Source organism: Orbicella franksi, chromosome 2, assembly GCF_964199315.1.
Source record: "Orbicella franksi chromosome 2, jaOrbFran1.1, whole genome shotgun sequence".
NCBI classification, from domain to species: domain Eukaryota; kingdom Metazoa; phylum Cnidaria; class Anthozoa; order Scleractinia; family Merulinidae; genus Orbicella; species Orbicella franksi.
This window is the reverse complement of record NC_138146.1, coordinates 10761467-10781073: the sequence shown is the minus strand read 5'-3', so window position 1 is coordinate 10781073 and position 19607 is coordinate 10761467. Positions and strand designations below refer to the sequence as shown.

General features: G+C 37.8%; 2 protein-coding genes and 1 pseudogene across 6 annotated transcripts in view; 2 read left to right on the top strand and 1 right to left on the bottom strand.

Moving 5' to 3' along the window:
- LOC145480036 (uncharacterized) overlaps positions 1 to 19607 on the top strand; it is a 67742-nt gene that overhangs the window by 4321 nt on the left and 43814 nt on the right. For 3 of the 4 annotated variants that reach the window (XM_081458533.1, XM_081458531.1, XM_081458530.1), the window contains exons 2-3: positions 7568 to 7770; positions 10240 to 10271. In XM_081458533.1, coding sequence (XP_081314659.1) covers positions 7568 to 7770; positions 10240 to 10271 — 235 coding nt within the window. Of the gene's footprint in view, positions 1 to 7567; positions 7771 to 10239; positions 10272 to 13598; positions 14608 to 19607 lie in introns of those variants that run through there. The other variant, XM_081458534.1, reaches the window with a different exon arrangement.
- LOC145480044 (uncharacterized) overlaps positions 1 to 19607 on the top strand; it is a 137847-nt gene that overhangs the window by 77047 nt on the left and 41193 nt on the right. The window lies entirely within an intron of this gene.
- LOC145480087 (uncharacterized) overlaps positions 1 to 19607 on the bottom strand; it is a 337189-nt pseudogene that overhangs the window by 302237 nt on the left and 15345 nt on the right. The window lies entirely within an intron of this gene.

The window sequence follows — 19607 nt, the reverse complement described above, 5'->3', positions numbered from 1 at the left end:
GTGCTAAAATTATAAAATAATCTAAAGTGCTTTAGAATCTGCAAATGTCAAAGTCCTTTATTTTATCACAAGTGATCAAAGGCGTGGGAATAAACTTTCTGCCTGCTGTGTTTATCGGTGACAAAAAAACACAATTCCTCCTCGTTAGTTGTCAGGTACTCTCCTTAAGGTGGCTTACTACAGTTTTTCGGAGACTAGTAGCACGTGTTATGATCGCTTGCCAGACTTTAGTATTAATCACACGTGCACAAATGACACAAGTAACCCTAAGAAGAAACGAAAACCATTTCAGCACTTGAAAGGTGTTAAATCACTTTGGTATAGGTAGCAATAGTTTCAAACTCCATTCAAACATGTGTTTAAACCTAGGGCCAAAAAAATATGACAAAAAACTTGATAAACAACCAGTGAAAGAGCTCTAAATTACTCCTGCTTTCTCGCATGCGATAAATGGCGTCACATGACCATGCGTTTAAATAAAGGGCATGTGCAATTCAATTCTCGTCCAAGGTTGTAAAAGCCAGTCTTTGATCGAGGATTGCTTGAAAACCTACCATACAACCCATGATGAAATTTTCACAGCTGATTTGTAGGGGTGAATCACGTTTAAATTTTTTAAAACAATCTGTAAGACAGATTTTGAGCTATTTTTGATTTCACATTTTCTTAGTTTGCAAAAAATCTGTCGTACAGATTTTTATTTTACTTCGCATGAATGTTAAATCAGAGCCAATTTGTTATTCCTGAAATTTTGAGGTGGGTTCATAGAGGTAGATCTTGAGAAGAACATGATTTAACCTACTAGTGCCCAGTCTCTCCAGAGGTACTCGATCGTTCATTTTGGCCATTTGTTGACCTTTAATTGTTCAAGTTTCACATAGAATGGTAAAAGAGTTAAGTAAACAGTAAGTAGAGAAAGGAAAAACATCTAGAACATCTTTCGAAAGAGTTAGAAGTTGGGCTGTTATAATCCATCAAAACTGTAGTAAGCCACCTTAAAAAAAATTCACGTAAGACTTAGAATTGATTCAATTCTCCAATGTGTGTTCTTGAGATTTTCAACTTGCTGCTTCCGTGTATACTCCAGGAGACTCACAACAACAACTTAGTGGGTCCGCGTCAATTGTCAAATAATGCCTCTTGTCAGATCCCGTCAGAAAAACGACTAAAACGTCTTCTTCTAAGTAAGCGATTCTTCAGATGCATTCCATCTGCTTTTCCTCTAAGGATATGAGGTCAGTAAAAATTTGAAGAGATAAAGCTAAAGCAGCTGAAAATTTGGTGTTCACTCTGGCAGTCGCCAAAAACAGCTTGGAGTTTTGAAATTGCACCTGACATGAGATACACAATCACATACCGACACTCTGGATAATTTGGAAATTTCATGTGAATTGAACTGTTTGTTACCTCTCCAATATAGCATATGCACAAGTGAACTCGCTCTGTAGCTTTCAGTCTTCAATAGCTGTCCTAGTAGTTTGGAGCTAGTCGTTAGGCGAAAATTGGCACTTCCACAAAGTGGTATCTAATAGCTTTTTCAGTATTTAGAATATTTATGGTTATAATGTTTGTTACATTTGGGCCGATTTCATTTATTTTTTCTTATTTGTGCTTGAGCATGCAAGAGATCTTGACTGAGTCATGTAGGGGAGCAATCAATCATGTGTATTAATTTATTTAATTTATTTGATTTATTTTGAACTGATCCTTGATCCTTGATCTGGCCGGTGATCTGGTGATCCTTGATCTGGTTTTTCCAGGAAACCGACATGATTTGCAGGAAAGAAAATTACAGGCACGACAAATGTATGGAAAATTTGAAAATTAACTGAGGGTATTCTAGCCAAGCTACATCCTTCAAACTTGGTGAATATAATCTTAAACCTAGTATTTTAGTATTCTAGTGCATTTACTGAAACCATGGCTTCCCAGACAATGAAAACTAATCAGATAGCAGAACTAAAACAATACATTCCAACAGTTTCAAATCCAGCCAATCAAATGTCCAGTTCAAAACAATGAAATCTCAACTTGTTTGTTGTCATGCTTACGAAACTACGCTGGCTGTTAATAAATTGTCATGCTCAAGCCATTAGTACTTTCGCATTAGCAAAAATTGTGTTACTTTACTTTAGATTTTGCATTGACAAGTGTGGTAAACTCATTAGATTGACTGTTTTCCACTGTGAACTATTTTGGCCTCACTTTTACGGTTGTTGTTTAAAATCATAGATTAATAGATTTTGGCATACAAAATAAATTCCACTCCTGTTGTCTGTATGTGTTTCTATTTTTACACAGCTTTTGGTTATCCACCACGCAGTTCTCAGAAAGACCAGAGACCAATCATTATTTGTTTAGAGGGGGGAGGGGAAGGGAATAACATGTTGGAAAGATCAAAATTACTATAATCCCCCTCCAGGCCACGTAAATAGCAAGTGACCCCCCTTCTTTATTCAATATTTACATGATGACCGCCCCGTCACCTCATATTTCCTCTTGTATGCCTAGTGATTATTAAAATGCATGTCACATGCAACCATGAGACGATTACTTTGCGTAACAACAGAACTAACCTACTAACTCACAAAATTGGCGTATCACATAGACCAGTGTCCAGTTTTTCGTGCACTTCTTGTTGTCTTTTCAACAGGTGGCTCTGCTCCATCCAGTTCATCATAACTACTGCCGTCATCGCTAGCACTGCTTTCATAATAAATCATCATCACTTTCGCTTTCACCGTCTGTTGAGGCAACGTATTCACCAATAGCTACAAGTTTGTTTTCGGGCATGGTCTCTCTGCTCTTCATGCAGCACTGTGTTCTAATTCTTCTAATCTCTTCATTTTTCTTGCCTTTCTTGCAAAGCTTGTGATGTTCTAAATATTTATCTAGTCCTACAACGGTTAGTGATGCAATTCTCTACGAGTTCTTGCCACTTGTAATCAGAAACATCTCTTGTTTGTTGTTGTTGATGTACAACTACTTGCTCCTTTTGTCTGATGTTCTTCACAGCTTCCAGGGAAGATAAGTAGGACTTCACAAGCTTCTCATCAACGATAAACTTCTGAGAAAATTCTTTGATGGCATCATTCTTTTCCAATTATTTTCCTACAGTTGTGAAAGGACTACTTTCTTGTTGTTATATCATGTTTAATTACTTCTAATGGGTTATCGAATTGACAAGCATTTTGTCACAAGAAAATTCAGTCAAACCAAATATTAAAGCAGATGGATCTGGATTCTTTATTAACTAAAATTTGAGATAACAATGGAGTTTAGGGTACAAGCGGTATTTCTGTGAAATAAAAATGACCAAATAGTGGTGTTTAAACAAAAGAAAAGAATGTAATTAACACAAAATAGTACAATTTAGCATAACTGTTTCACATATTGTTTGCACTCTAGTATTGAACTGTTTTACCCACCTTAACTGCTGACCCCCCTTAAACTTTGTTATAGAAAGTTTAGCCCCTCCCTCTTACCAATCTGAAATAGCCTTGAAGCCCCCCTTCTTTTTTATCTCTCCCCCCCCCCCCCCCCCCATCTACATAAATAATGACTGGTCCCCTAGTGGTTTAAGAAGCTGCTGACAGAAATGTGCTATTTTAATACCCAAAAATATAAGAACTTGTTTAGCTAAGCAAGATCAAGCTGGTTCTTAAATTTGACTTAATTCAGTTGCAGTTGAATTATGATAAACGTTTTGACCAAGGAGTGTGACTTTGAGACTGAAAATTTTTATTGCAAATAAAGACTTTAAACTAAATGCAATTTTGAGATGGCATTACCACATAATATTGGCAGCTAGTTGGGAGAAAATATATTCCTGTATTGGGCGGCGTTGTGAAGCGACAGCGCCCAATATGAGTATTGGGGTTGGAATTCCCATTTGTTTTCACCATTTTAATTATGCATCTTTATTCTGTATTTATTCATACTTTATGCCATATAGATTCATTCATTCATGTCTTTTTAATCAATCATCAAAGGCTGTAAGTTGGCAGCCGAAAGCTTATTTTAACTTAAATTTTTCAGCCAAGGAATGTTGCAATTGTCTTATCATAACTAACTGTTAAGAGGAGTCCCCTGAGTGCTGCTAACTCCAGGCCCTTTTAATTCACAACAAGTAGCTCTTGCACACCTCGGGTGCCTATGTTTATACACTTTGGTTAACTATTACAACAAGTTCGCCTGGCTTGAACCCACAGTCCAGTTGAAAATCAACACTTGGTCATTGGTCAACTTCTAAAAAACACATGATCTTGAGGAGTTCTGAACCTGAGCCCACGATATGGTTATGTGTTAGTGATCAGCAGATACCTTGTTTTCACAGGTGTAAATAAATTCTGTAAAAGAAAGAAGTTTTGTTTTTCACTGGAATTTGAATCTTAAGTTATGAAAGTTTTATTTGAGAAACATTTATGCTACTGTAAGTTCAAAGCTCATTTTCTCAAAACGAGTTATTTTTGCCTTTGGGGAAAGATATTTTGTGAAGGATTTGTCCAATTGAGCTGAAATTTTCAGGATTTGTTGTTCTAAGTAGGTTTTGTGTTTTAAGCATAGAACTTCTCCATCCAGTGCATTTTGTTGAAGTTATGCTGGATTTTCTGTATTAGATATTACTGGTCACCATTCCATGTGCTTTTAACTGTTCAAAAATTTCTATTCTTAAAACAGTGAGCTATTTGTCTTCTTTTGAAAAATGTCAAAATTATTCATTTTGATCAATTCTTGTGGGAGTTATCTTTTCTCAAGTAAGCCCTGACATTCCTCAGCAGGTGGTAGATTTAATTGATCAGCCGGTGTCAGGTTACAATACAGTCCTAAGGGTAGAAAATATTTTTTTTCATAATCTTTGGTCTTTAACCTTTCTAGAAAATTGGTGTATACTTTGCCTTGGTTTGGAATTAAATCTTAGCCATGAAAAACGTTTGATGGTGTGTTTTCATGTGTACCCCCACCTTAACCTTAATGTTGATGTCCAATATCAAAGATCTGCGTTGTAAACCATTAGGCTACATGACAACCTATTAGCTGGAGTATGGCTGCCATGTTGCATGACATCATTTTCATCGTAGGGTGCACATGCTCACGCTCCATGCCGCTAGCCATGTTGACCATGAATAGCATACACTCAGTTCTGTTCCTATAGTTATGGTGCTCTGCTTGGCAGCCCAGAGCCCTGCTGTCATTGCATTTTGCACCATTTCTTAACAATTTTAGTAGGCTTTAGCTCGCTATCTAATATCTAAATGATATACCCCCAGTATGACCTACGGATTGAAACCTCTGCTCAGTGGCATCAAAATTTCCACTGTTTACAGATGATCCATTTTCCAAGTTTAGTGGCTCATAGTCACTTTGATTTGGAACTGATTTGCGTTACATAAAGTTCATTATTATAAAAAGAGCTTTTGGTACTTTGAATTCAATGACAATGAGTTAGGTTGGTTACCTCATAATCAACATGGCCAGCTTTTCATGCTTAACCAAGATGCACTCCATCATTACAGAACAATAATTAGTGTTAAACTAATTGATAAATGATTAATTTAATGACGAGGACAAATCCCCAATTTTGGTGCTATATGTCATTGATAATTTATGCTTGGTTATGTTAAGTCACGGATAATTATTCTGTTTTGACAAAACCCATGAGGAATTCTTAATTTTACTTCACCCAATTTATTCATAGCGTAAAAGCTGCTTAATCGATCCTAATAATAATAATTATTATCATTTCGTTTAATATATATATAACACTTTATTATCTGCATGTGTTTACATGTATTTACATTGTTACAAACAAGTTTTTACCTTGTTACAGTTATCTGTCTCTTATGTATTATGGGGGATCTAATTAATTGTTATGATAAATTTACTAGTCTATATTTAAAAAACACTTCGCTAACAAAAGTAGGGAGGTGAATAGCTTTGTTTTGCATCTTACAAGTGTAGTTGTAGTATCTCATATACAACGTTGTATAGCTAAATTTCTTTAATAATGTTTTATCATATGGACCGGACATGATACCAAGTAGTTTTTCATCCATTGTTGGAGTAAAATTCGAATTATTAACGGCATTAAACCAATCGATGATATTTTTTACAAAGTTCTTAACAAATTCGCAATCAATAAAAGTGTGGTCAGTTGAATCATGTTCACCGTGATAGAGGTATTTGTCATCCGTTTTGATTCCGTATCGAAAAAGTTCCTTTTTTGTTACTACAATTCTATGAATAAGTTTGAATTGAAATTCTTTTAATTTTGTTTCCTTACAAGTGTTTTTCAGCGAGGTTAAATATTTTTTTCCAGGCCTCTCCATCCAACTCCATAGTTTGATTCCATTTTGTTGGGCCAGTTTGACACCTCGTGTGAGTTTTTTTGATAAGTAAACAATAGAAGTCCCTAGTTTTGGCTTGGTCTAAGTGAATTTTATCAGGTCGTCTAGTTGGAATAGGAGGCTTTTCCCAATGTATGGTTCGCTTTCTGGTGGTACTGTGTTTTTCGCTTTTGTGGCTAGATGCTTCGGAATTGCACTTACAACTTGATAAAATTGGAGGAAGTTTGTTTTGCAAGCGTATTTGTTCTTAAATTCTCGGTAAGACATAAACTGGCCATTGCTATTCAACAGATCTTGTATAAACAGAATATTGCTGTTAACCCATTCACTGATGAATATGGGCTTCCCTCCAACGATAATTTCTTTGTTGTTAAATAGGATCATATCCTGTCCTCTATCATAGTTATACAGGGTTTTCAATTCATTGAAAAACTTTAAAATGTCTATATAAAATGTTGGGAAAACATCAATACATTTGGTGTCGTAGTTACATCTTACGAGAAAATTCAAACCTCCATATCTTCCTAGATAATAGTCTGGGACAGTTTTCCAGTTGTTTCTTCCCGGTGCGAAAAGTCTCGGGATCCAAGCTAATCTCAGTGCTTTGATCATGATTTCTACGTCTATCATGCGTATACCCCCTTCATCTCGATCTCGATACAGCGCTTCTCTTTTTATTTTCTCATTTTTGTTTTTCCATAGAAAATTTAATAGATTGGTTTTGATTATTGGCATTATTTCTTGAGGGACATTGAGATTTGATGCTGAGCAAACGAGTTGTGAAAGGGCCAGAGATTTTATAATTAATACCCTCCCAAATAGTGTAAGGTTACGTGCCCTCCATAGGTCCAGATTTGTTTGCAATTTTTGCAGCTTGTGGTTGAAGTTATGTTAGTTGTTTCCTTTTTCGTCATACGAGACATAGATTCCTAATGTTTTAGCCGGGTTATGCAGCCATTTCAGTTGTAATAGGTTGCTTTTACTATTTTCCCATTTTCCCAACCAGATCGCTTTTGTTTTTTTGCGGTTTAATTTTAGGCCCGCTAGCGTACCAAAGCTATCAACTATTTCTAAAGCCTTTTCTACAGAGGCGAGGTCGGCACAAAAGAGATACGTATCATCTGCATATTGGCTCAATTTCACTTCGTTTCCTAATATTTCAATTCCCTTTACATGTAATAATTATTGAGATTACAGCTGTTTTTCTTTTGTCTCGTCAGTAAACAAGGAAATCCATGAGTACCAAGTGAAATATCAAGACTTTATGGATGAACTGAAATCATTGCAAGGATTGTTAACGCTAAAAAACCAAACTTTGGCTGAGGAGGAATTAAGCCTTAAATGGTTTACTATTCAAGAAGGCGTTTCGGCTATAAAGAGAAGAGAGCTCTCTGAAGGAAATGAACATCTCTTTCTTCGAAAGGTACCAATCCAAGACCTTTATGACATTTATAAACACGGTTTGCACCGGCCTTGAAAAGTCCTTGAAAAGGAATCAACCCCTTGAAAGTAATTAAAAATTTGAAAATTTTCTAAGTCCTTGAAAAGTCCTTTAATTTTCCCCAATAGTCCATGAATCTTATTGAAAGCTCCTTGAATTTAAATAAAACTTCATTAAAACGGTGCTGTTTTACGCCAAAAAATTCTTTGAAAGCTCAGCTATACTCAATGTTCAGCATTTGCTTTCTGTTTATGGTTAATGTGTGGTGTTTGCTTGTGTCTTCCAGAGGTAAGGTATTGCAATAAACTTTTTAAACGTTTTAGTCGGTCTTGCGAGTTGTCCTCGTACATAAGGAATTTCCAGGTTTGCAGTTGAGTGATGATGAAGTTAAAGGGGCGAAAGGGCCATTGCTTATACAATAAGAAGTGGGGACAGTCAAAACGAAAGACTTTACGAGAGGAAATTGACGAGATTAAAACGAAGAAAAGAATAATTCGTGGATTCTGATATAAAGTCGCTTAGTGAAACAGCAGATGAACTTTGCTTAAATGCAGAATCCTCAGGAAAGTTAACCTGTGTGACCCAAGCAATTCACTTCGAAAAACAGCTAAGGACAAAATTCAAGAACTAGCTGGCTTAGATGCAGGGTTAAATTCCAAATTGGAAAGCTAAAAAAATAGACACAATCACAACATTTTTCTGAGGTTTGTGATTCGATTTCCTATACTACAGTGTGTTTCTTTGCAGATCTTCCCATACAAAAAGTACTTTGAATTGAGGGGTTGGTTATGTCAAATTGAGCAGAAAACAAGTCCTTGAAAAAATGTGATTTGTCCTTGAAAAGTACTTGAAAACCAAGGTCTCAGGTCTGTGTGAACCATGTATAAAGGTTATACAAGGTGGACACATAGGTACTGGTAGTCTTTGAAAATAGTGGTCATGGAAAGTACAAATGGTGACGTGTTAGGCAACAAATGTTAGGATCCCCATGGATCAGTGGTCATCAGTAACTTTGGCCCTGATAAAGATAGTAATTTATGAATATATGAGTAATAACGAAGAGGCAAGATTTGCTGTTACTCCGAGTTTCGTGCTTACGCACTCATCAGACAGTATTTAATGATAAGCATTCCTATCAACTAGATATATATACACGGTATTAAACAATAGGCTAATTGCTGGACTAGTTGCATTACAATAAGTGATAGTTATACTGGAAAACAATAGGTGTGAAGACAGAAATTACGGGGACGAGTATAAACTGCGTGGGTGCAGTACAATATAAAGAAAGTGTCAAGCGTTCTTCAAGTAGAATTTGTTCTCGTGCCGGCATTTAGAAATAAGTTCTGATCTTTTGTTTAGTAGATTGTCGTTGCTATGTTTGATAATCATTAGTTTTTCTGTGAGGCAGAGGTCGCATCGTTTGGAAATGTTGTTGTAGGGTCTTGCACGGCTAATAATTGACCATTTGATGTTGAAGTCTTGTTTTTTGTCGTGTAGTTGCCAGATGTATTTAGAAAGCTCGGTGCTGTTGATGTGTTTTCTGTGCTTAAATGTGGATTTGTGCTGCGAGAATCTCTGTTTGAATGTTCCTTCTGTCAGTCCAATGTAGTTCTTGGTTGTGTTGTTAGTTGTAACTTGTGCGTTGTAGATTACACTGGAAGTCAGGCATTTGTTGTCTAGCGGGCATTGGTCTTTTTTGCGGCAGTTGCATTGCTCTCCGGTGATTGCGTTGGCGTTGTTGTCGGCGTTTGTTATTTTCATGTTGTGTTTGTTGATTACTGTTTTCATGTTGTCCATGCAACTGTAGCTGACTTTGACGTTAAATCCACATTTAAGCACAGAAAACACATCAACAGCACCGAGCTTTCTAAATACATCTGGCAACTACACGACAAAAAACAAGACTTCAACATCAAATGGTCAATTATTAGCCGTGCAAGACCCTACAACAACATTTCCAAACGATGCGACCTCTGCCTCACAGAAAAACTAATGATTATCAAACATAGCAACGACAATCTACTAAACAAAAGATCAGAACTTATTTCTAAATGCCGGCACGAGAACAAATTCTACTTGAAGAACGCTTGACACTTTCTTTATATTGTACTGCACCCACGCAGTTTATACTCGTCCCCGTAATTTCTGTCTTCACACCTATTGTTTTCCAGTATAACTATCACTTATTGTAATGCAACTAGTCCAGCAATTAGCCTATTGTTTAATACCGTGTATATATATCTAGTTGATAGGAATGCTTATCATTAAATACTGTCTGATGAGTGCGTAAGCACGAAACTCGGAGTAACAGCAAATCTTGCCTCTTCGTTATTACTCATATACTCAGCTCTACACTATATGTGTATTGAGCACTATTTTAATGGGATCTGCTACTTCCTCATATGGGTAATTTATGAATATATATTGTTATGGGTTTTTTTTTCACAGAGAAAGAAAGAAGAGGCAATTGCTAATGCAAAGTAAGTATAATTTTCATAGTTTTAGAATCAGTTGAGTTTTCCTGTAATCGATCATCGGAGATAAGTGGACTGACCCAATCGATCGATCATCGATTATAATATAATCGGAATACCCAGCCAAAAATAAATACATGTTTGTTTCATGGCCGATATGTAAGCAAAGAGCCCTGTGGTAAGACGGGACCCTGGGAATGAAGTCACAATTTGAGCCAATTCTTTTAGCCACAAGCAACGTTTTTGTGGCTATTCAGCTTTCATACATTTGTCATATTTCTGATCGCATAAGATCTTTAGATCTGTGATCAAAATATGAACAATCAAATGTGAACAAAACAAAACCCTTACAAACTGTAACGGTTTCTTAAGTCAGAATTGAAATCTCGTTCTCCCGGGTTGTTTGCACGCGCAGTCGAAACTCCTTAGAACACCAAGCCAGTATAGGAGAACAATCTTTACTTTATTGTCTTTAATCCTAATCTTGTAGCCTCAGGGCGTTTCGTTGCGAATCGAAGCAAAGCGGTCAACTGAAATAATTACATCAAGAAATCACTAAATATCGTTGCGTTTCTAACTTAGAAAGTAATCACAATGATTATGCCATGTGCTCATGTTAATAGAGAGCTTTGAGAGTGGTTGAAATCTAAGTATAGCTCTCACTAGAATCACCAATTTACGTAACAATGTAAATATCTACATCAGTAGATTGTAGCTTACCAACGTTCGCGGGTCTTGATTTTCCTATGAGAATTTCGTTCTAACTTGTCTTACGATCTTGAACAGAAGGGGTCTTAGCTTGAACTGAATGTGGGCTATGTTTGTTAAGCATTTAATGCATCAATCACGGTAAAGTCAATCAAATGGGAAAATATTTCTCAACTTTACCGGAAGCGGTTACACAAACCAATAGAGAGAATTAAACACTCACTCACGATAATACAGAGTTCGCCGTGTTTTGTATGGCGCTGGCTTTTGAGTTCTGCCTTCAGAGAGTATGCCAGGAACTGTTAGGTTTTCAAAATATGGGATATTCAGGTGAAAGATTAACCATATGTGGCTAAATGTAATTTAGGCTAAGTTAAACGCGAGACAATGCTGGCCAGCAGTATCTCCCAGGGTTTTGGTGCGGGGTGGCTGGGGGTTTCGTGCAGGGGCACCACATGGTTTACAGTTAAGCTTCAGATGTCAAGTCATTCCGCGTTTGTTATCGCTATCGGATAGCTCTCACGGTGCTTTTATTCCCGGCCCATCCCTCCCTCTAGTCATGGTAAGTATGTGGTAAGTATCTGTGTTTCCACTGTTTTTCAGTGTGACGGTGCCGGTTGGGTGGTTGCCGCTCACAGGATTGTCATGGTTACCCTATGCGTTCGGCTCGGTGGCACTCGTGGCGTCACCCTTTTAGGCACCACTCCCCAAGCTCATCTGTTGTTGATGAGTTTAAATACAGGATGTTTTTTTTTTGCACGGGGGGGTGGGGGGGGGGGAAATAAATAAGACATGTGGTATTTAAAAACTGGATCATTGGATAGTGCAATGAGTTTTCATTGGCTTGGCCGAACAGGATAAACGTATGTGTGATTTCTTGGGGTGCTTTTATTTTTATTTTAAAGTTTAGTTTGCTATATATATTTTGGGGGCATTTTTAATAATTAACAATTATTTCACCCGCGCTTGTTGGATATGAGATGATTATAGCCAAGTAAGACTTGACATCAACTTAACGTATTTTCTCTTTCACGGCCATCTTTCTTCTTTCATCGCTAAAAGTTAGAGAAAGAAAGCAACGCTGGCGACTCGTGCGCACAAGCAAGAGAAGCCAACAGACATCCCGGATGAGAAAGTAGCAGCTAGTAGTCACTAGTGTCCTGGGAGAGGACATGTTGCATGACGACCTCACGGGTTGTCCAGAACACAAAATGAAGCAAAAATATTAAAGAGAGCCGGTGACCCTCTGTACAACGAGGAGACTAGGAGACTACATTAGTAACTAAACTGGCTAATACGTGTTGCAGGTTACCTGTGACAAATGTCTAATAAAGTTAATGATTTTAATACAAAACCAACCGTGTTAGCTTCTAGCGCAAGGCACAGAGTGCTGTTGAAGTCTCGCACTCACAGTTCTTGGTGTCTCGGGTTTGGATCGGCGTCTCGGCGTCTCGGCAGGTCTCAGATTTTACCATTCTATACCCCTACAGTTGGCCGACAAGTTACCGACAGATGAAAATAGGAGCTATTGTTCACCATTACCACAGTTTCTATGAGGGCGTGAACTTGCTTATTCATTTCTCTTGTTTAGGGTGCATACAGATCTATTCTACAGATTCAAAACGTTAATTGAAGGCACAGGTTGCATTTCTTGCTTACTAACTGAAGAGGCAGAAGGCCGACTTCAGATGCAACTTAGAGCGAACTCCAATTAGTTAGTCCAGCAAATTTAATAACTTTCCGTAGTAGGAAGGTAAATCCTAGAGATAAACAAAATAAATTACTACAAAATAACTAACCGAAAAGAACAGAAAACTAAGAGGAAGATACAAAACAGACGATAAACTAAACGGCTTATCAAATGCTGGAAACGGGGTTGGTTCAGGGAACCAAAAAGTTACGAGGGTAACGGATGATACACTGACTCTAAATGAACATGAAAGGATAACACAAATATATACGGAACGAAATTTACATACGAAGCGAAAAGGAAAAAAAAACATGCAGAATGTGAGAAAATACATTAACATACGGAACGAAAAAAAGAAAGACACAGGCTTGTTTAACCGATTTCCCGACTATTCATACCAAACTTAGTCACCAGATCTTGAATTGTTTGTCGTTAGAAAGTGCGAAACTCAACAAACTTGCGAACAAACTGTGAAGCACCACGGAGAGAAAGATTCACACATCACACACCCATGAAATTCGTCATCCCATAATCACTTTTTTTTAAAATCCGTGAATGAAACCAATGGTGCTTGCAACGGCCAGAGAAAGAAGAGCCATTTTAACAGACGTCTGGGATCATTAATTACTTTTGTTAAATTTACATTTGTAAATAAAAGATTTAGCTGTGAGTATTGAGTTATTCAAAATAGCGAAGTCTTCATGGTCATTAAACAGGCCAAACAGAATAATATAATCCTGGGTTAACATTAACTGGCTTTCAAACGTCCCGGACCTGAATACAACAAGTTGACTTAACATGAACCCGCGATCCAATCGAAAACCACCACTTGGCCAGCAGTCAACCATTAAAAAACACCTGTTCTCGATGAGTTCTAAACTTGAGCTTGCGATATGGTCACTTGATACTGATCAACAAATACCTTGTTTTGACAGGTGTCAATATTGACCATAACATGGATGTCCAATATCAAAGAAGTACGCTATTAACTAAGACTGCATGTCTCTGTCAACCGGTTAGCTGGGGTATGGCCACCACCTTGCGCGACTCCGTCGTCGCCGACACCGCCGTCATGCGTACACGCCCACAAGCAATACCGCCTAAAAGCGTAGCTCCTGGGCCGAGTTGTTCGGACCTTTAGATCCACGTTTACCGCAAACGTCAAACTGCGGTTCGCTATTCGGACGTAAACAGATTTAGATTGAAATCAATTGGAGGAAATAGAAATCATCCTGTCAATACAGTAGAAATTGTCAAAATAACGCCGAATTTGAAAAAAAATGTTTTCTAGCATGTGAAGTTTTCTAAAGAACCAAAGCATCTTGAAACTTACATTCGACTTAAGCCGCCGCCGTATTGGATTTCCACTTAGGATAAGTGCCTTCAAATAACAACAAAAGGCTAGGTAATTGCTTATTTGCCTGAAACATTCATCCGATTTGTAGAAAAAGGGTCACTTTATTCGATTTCAGCGTTTGTACGTGGCATAAAATACAATTCAAGGCAATAAAGCTTGTGGTAAATGACTTACGTGAAAACCTACCTCTTGACGTTCAAAACGCGAGTCGAAAACCTCAAACGTGACGTCTGGCTCTGGTCACGTGATCCCTAGCAGTAAGCCGTTCGCGGGAAACGTGAATCTAAAAGTCTCTATTGTTTGGTCTTCTGTTTTGAGTTTTATTAATCACCATATACAACAAAGCAGCAAAAAATATTTGTATAGAAGAAAAAGTTATAATTAATCCTGCCTTAGCGTTAACCGATTTCCGAACAATCCGGCCCTGTTTTCAGCAAGTTAACCTGACATGAGCCCGCGATCCAATCGAAAACCAGCACTCGGTCAGTGGTCAACTTAAAAAAACACGTCACCTCGACGAGCTGTAAATTTATTTATTTTTATTTTATTTATTTATTTAACATTTCTTTATACACGGTTAAAAATCATCAGGTAATACTAATATTTAAAGTTATATATTAAAAAAAAAAATTAATACTAATAAACTACTAATAAACAGTCCATGCTAAATACTAATTAATAAAAATTGAAGTAGTAAATCCTAATTTAAATATTAAACTAATCCTGTTTTCCATGAATGCCGTGTCTAACTTTGCTTTTAAATTGATTAAAGGATTTTATCATCCTGAGATTGCAGGGTAGGCTGTTCCAGAGAGTTGCACCACTGTAACTAAAGCTATTTTTCATATAGTTAGTTCGTGGATGAGGTACAACCAGTTTGTTTTCGGAATCCCTTAAAGAATAGCGCATTCCACTACGTTTTAGAAATTTAGACGATAGGTATTCAGGAACCAAGCCATTTAAAGATTTATATACCATTAAGGCTTTCTGAATTTGACACTGGGTACACAAATCTTTCCAACCCAGTTGTCGTATTAGACCTTTGGCATCAGTATCATAACTAGAGGAAGTTAACACGCGAGCGGCGCGGTTCTGAAGCTTTTGTAGCCTGTCCGACAAAGTTTTACCGCAATTACCCCAGGCAAGATTGCAGTAGTCAAAATGAGGTTGAATTAGAGTACTGTATATATAAAGCAGTGTAGCTGGTGGAACAAAAGGCCTAACTCGTTTTATGGCACCAATCCCAGATGCAATCTTTTTAGACAATTTGTCAATATGAGTTTTGTAGCCTGTCCGACAAAGTTTTACCGCAATTACCCCAGGCAAGATTGCAGTAGTCAAAATGAGGTTGAATTAGAGTACTGTATATATAAAGCAGTGTAGCTGGTGGAACAAAAGGCCTAACTCGTTTTATGGCACCAATCCCAGATGCAATCTTTTTAGACAATTTGTCAATAAGAGTTTGCTAAGTTAGGTTTTCGTCGATCAACACACCGAGCGATTTTACTGAGGAGACACGATTTATTGGAACATTATTAATTGAGAGCTCAAGTGTATCTGGAAGGGTACTCAATCTTTGTCTGGAACCAATCAACATAAATTCAGTTTTAGTCGCGTTTAAAGTAAGTTTGTTAGAAGTAAGCCATTTGTTTAAATTACTTAGAACGTGATTTAGATTAGACTGTATAGAGCTCAGATCAGCTCCCGCATATGTGATGTGGGTGTCATCAGCATACATCCTAGGCTGACATGATGATAAGCAGTTGGGCAAGTCGTTAATGTAAATAAGAAATAATAGGGGACCTAGGATTGTTCCTTGAGGTACCCCACATTTTAGCGAACAGGTTTGAGAAAGAGAACCATAAACAAGACATCGTTGTGTACGGCTAGTTAAATATGAGTTGAACCAGTCAAGAGCTATTCCTCGAACCCCGTAAAGGTTCATTTTAGTTAAAAGAATTTCATGATCAACAGTGTCGAACGCTTTTTTGAAATCGAGAAAAACTACAGCATTAACATTTCCGCCATCGATATTAAACGCCCAACTATCGGTAGCTTCTAATAGAGCAGTAACAGTTGAATGCAGTTAGCGAAAGCCCGACTGTTGTTTAGAAATTACGTCCTCTTTAGTTAGAAAGCTATATAGCTGGTCATACACGATCCTCTCGAATACCTTAGCAATTACTGGAATGACTGAAATTGGTCGATAATTATTTAGATCAGATCGCTCACCCTGCTTAAACAACGGAGTAACTCTAGCACATTTCCAATCGTCAGGAAATATACCAGAAGTCAAAGACTTTTTAAAGAGGTCAGATAAAGAGACCGAAATAAGATCAGCACATTCACGGATTAATCTAGCAGAAATGTTATCAAGACCTGTTGCTTTAGATCTAGATAATTTGTTTAGATGAGAAAAAACGATATTACTGCTAGTTGGACAGAAATGGAATGTTTTGTTGTTACAAGTGATAAAGTTAGTGTAGCTCGAATCATCATTTTGACCTATTGGGGGTATTTCATTGGCAAGTCTGGGCCCGATTGTTGAAAAATGGTCATTAAAAGTATCTGAAATTTCACTAGAATTATTGATTACTACGTCATTTACTTTTAGTTCTTTCACAGTCTCATTGCTTTTACGGCGAGATGTAAGTTCATTAATTGTTTGCCAAGTTTTCTTAGAGTTGCCCTCAAATTGCATAAAAGCTTTCGAAAAATAAGATGCCTTAGCAGTTTTGATCCTATTATTTATTGAGTTTCGCAGCTTTTTATACTTTGCCCAATCGCATGGATCATTTGACTTAACAGCTATTCTCTTGGCAGCGATACGATCACGTGATACTGGTCAGCGGATACCTTGTTTTGACAGGTGTCAATTGATCGTAAATGGATGTCCAATATCAAATAAGTACATGGTAAACCAAGGCTGCATGTCTCTGTCAAACTATTATTTGGAGTATGGCCGCCATGTTGCGTGTTGTGTACGCGCCCACGAGCAATACTGCTGTCCATGATCACCATGAGAAAATCAACTCATGGGTTTCCATTTCTTTTCAATATGAGTATGTGGCTCCACTTGGCGGCCCTTTGGGCCACCGAAGCTCCGCTATAACCATGAGAAGATCAATTCATGGGTTTCCTTTACTTTCCTATATAGGTATGGTGCTCCACTTGACTGGCCGCCAAAGCTCCGCTATTAAGGACGGTGCCTACTTGTGTTAGTGTGCACACGTTCTGCGCATCACGCAAGGCATGGTTTAAGCGCCACGCGCGCGCTGGATTGACATTGACGCAATCAACTACGCTACCAAGTACACGATAAAAATGAAAGCAAAATTTTCCTACTGTGAGCACATCAAATTTAATTAACCGGTACTTAAACCAGGAGCACTAGAATAGCAGCATATCGCTAACCACCAGCTGTTAACGTCTTCCAGCTGAAAAACTAGCTGTTGACTGTCGAAAATTCTATTGAAATCCAACTGTAAACATGTACCTGCAGATGGCGTAGTGCGCGCGCAAAACAAGTGCGAGATATGCCAATGTTTTACTGGGGAGGTGACAGGAAAAAGTGTGACGGGCACCGTAGAACTTTTCAAAAAAGATCAATAACTTTAAAAAACACGTGGTTACCTCTACATTTTATGTTATGAAATGGAAGTGGCAAGCCTATTCAACACGTGATTAGTTTCTGGTTGTGAGCGAAAGGTATTTAGACTGTATTTAAGCCGAACCAGAGGAAGGCTGTCAGAGACGCCAAAAGCGCTGTTGCAACGATTTTGTTATTAAAAGCATACCAAAAAAGGTTTTTATGTTACTATTACCATGAAGTTTTAAGATCTTTATAAATGTGTTTGCTTTTCTGTGTGTAAAGGCGAATTCTAAGGAAATCTGTGAGGAAATATCCTTTCCTTTTTTAGTAAAATGCTGATGTCAGCATTTTTGCTGCGATTCAATGCTAATTATCTCGAAAAAATGCACGGCTACCTCCATTTTGCTTTGTGGATTCCAATAGCCCTTGCAAAGATAAACTTTTTCCGCATGGTCCTAACCTGGCGCAGAAACCTTTGTATTTAGTAGGCACCGTCCTTAATCAGTGTAAATGTTTCCATAGATATGTTTTGTTTAATAATTCAAGACAAGAATGCATGCCAAATGTTTACTGTTATATTACAACAAAAGAGTAAATGCTCATTGGTGTATACAAAAATTATCGTTCATTAATTTGGAGCTCTCTGATTTTTGTTTCTACTGACACGGTAAAACTGTTAAAGAATAGAAGGATTTTTTCCAATCAACCGCAAGTTGGGGTTATTTGTTTTTCATCTTTTTTTGAGCAGTCAAGGGAGGAGTTTGTTTTATAGTTTTAAATTTGTTATACAGCAACTTGGATGTTACTTTGAACAAAACGATTTCAGTTTCATCTAATTCAATATATACTTCTATCTCCAAGCAGTGGTGGATAGAAATATGACCTCTCACGCGAAAATGTACCCATACAGGTATCCGTTCGAACGGCTAAAGGCCATTTGCTTGCCGTTTGCCATCCCTTTGTCATCCGTTCATGATCGATAGGATGCCGTTCAAACGGATTGGGTCATCCATTCAGAAAAACCTCCAGCCTTTTGTGGTCCTACTCGCTTTCTACTACAGAAACTGGAGACAAGCTCCTGCTTGATGGGTCACTTAGCTAATATGCAGACTTAACCTTTCCTACCTATTCCTACCTATTCCTATGCGCATCTTATAAGACCGTCATGATATCATTAATTTTTTAGCAAAACGGCACGCTGAACACTAAAAGTAATCTTTTTTCCTGTAGTCGACCTCGCTAAGCAAAACAGTTTCGGCTCAAAGCAATTTACTCCATAAGCTCCCTAGCTTTCTCATTCACACTCTCTACGGGGAAAGAAAGTCTTGAGCGAAATTGTTCGAGAACTTCGCGGAACCTCGCTAAAAACTGGGGTGAATCCAGGATTTGGTGAAGGGGGGGCTCGGAGAATTTTCCACCTACCTTGTAAGGGCTTGTAAGGGGTCTGTGGCATCCTTTACCTCCCCCCCCCCCCCCCCCCACGGAGACTTATTAAGGTTCTCGGAAACGTAATTTCCAGCGTTTTGAGCGATGTTTTTAATATCTTTGAAATCATCTCCGTTTTGAGCTATTTAAATCAGGACTACGCTTAGGTATTTACAATAATGCTTACCTTACTGATGACATACGTGCTAGGGGTCCAAAAAACGGTTAATTTGCCGCTGTCTTTTCGACATAACTCTGACGGACTTCAAATTAAGCACTGACGTCTTTGAGAAAAGTGGTTTTCCTTGGGCTCTCGTGCACCACTGGCATTCGAAATCGTGGTGAACGATTACATGACTCACTAATGAGCTGATTAACAAAGAGGAGGCTGAGCTTCTGCCCTAAGCTACTGCGCCTAACCTGTGAAATCTATCGATAGAACTGTCACTTTTGGCGCCATGTAGAATTTGACAGGAGCATGAATCACATGTTATTTTACCAGATCGACAAATAAAAAGGAAGTGCTTAAATAAGAATATAACACAAACAGCAGTGATAACCTCGTATTTC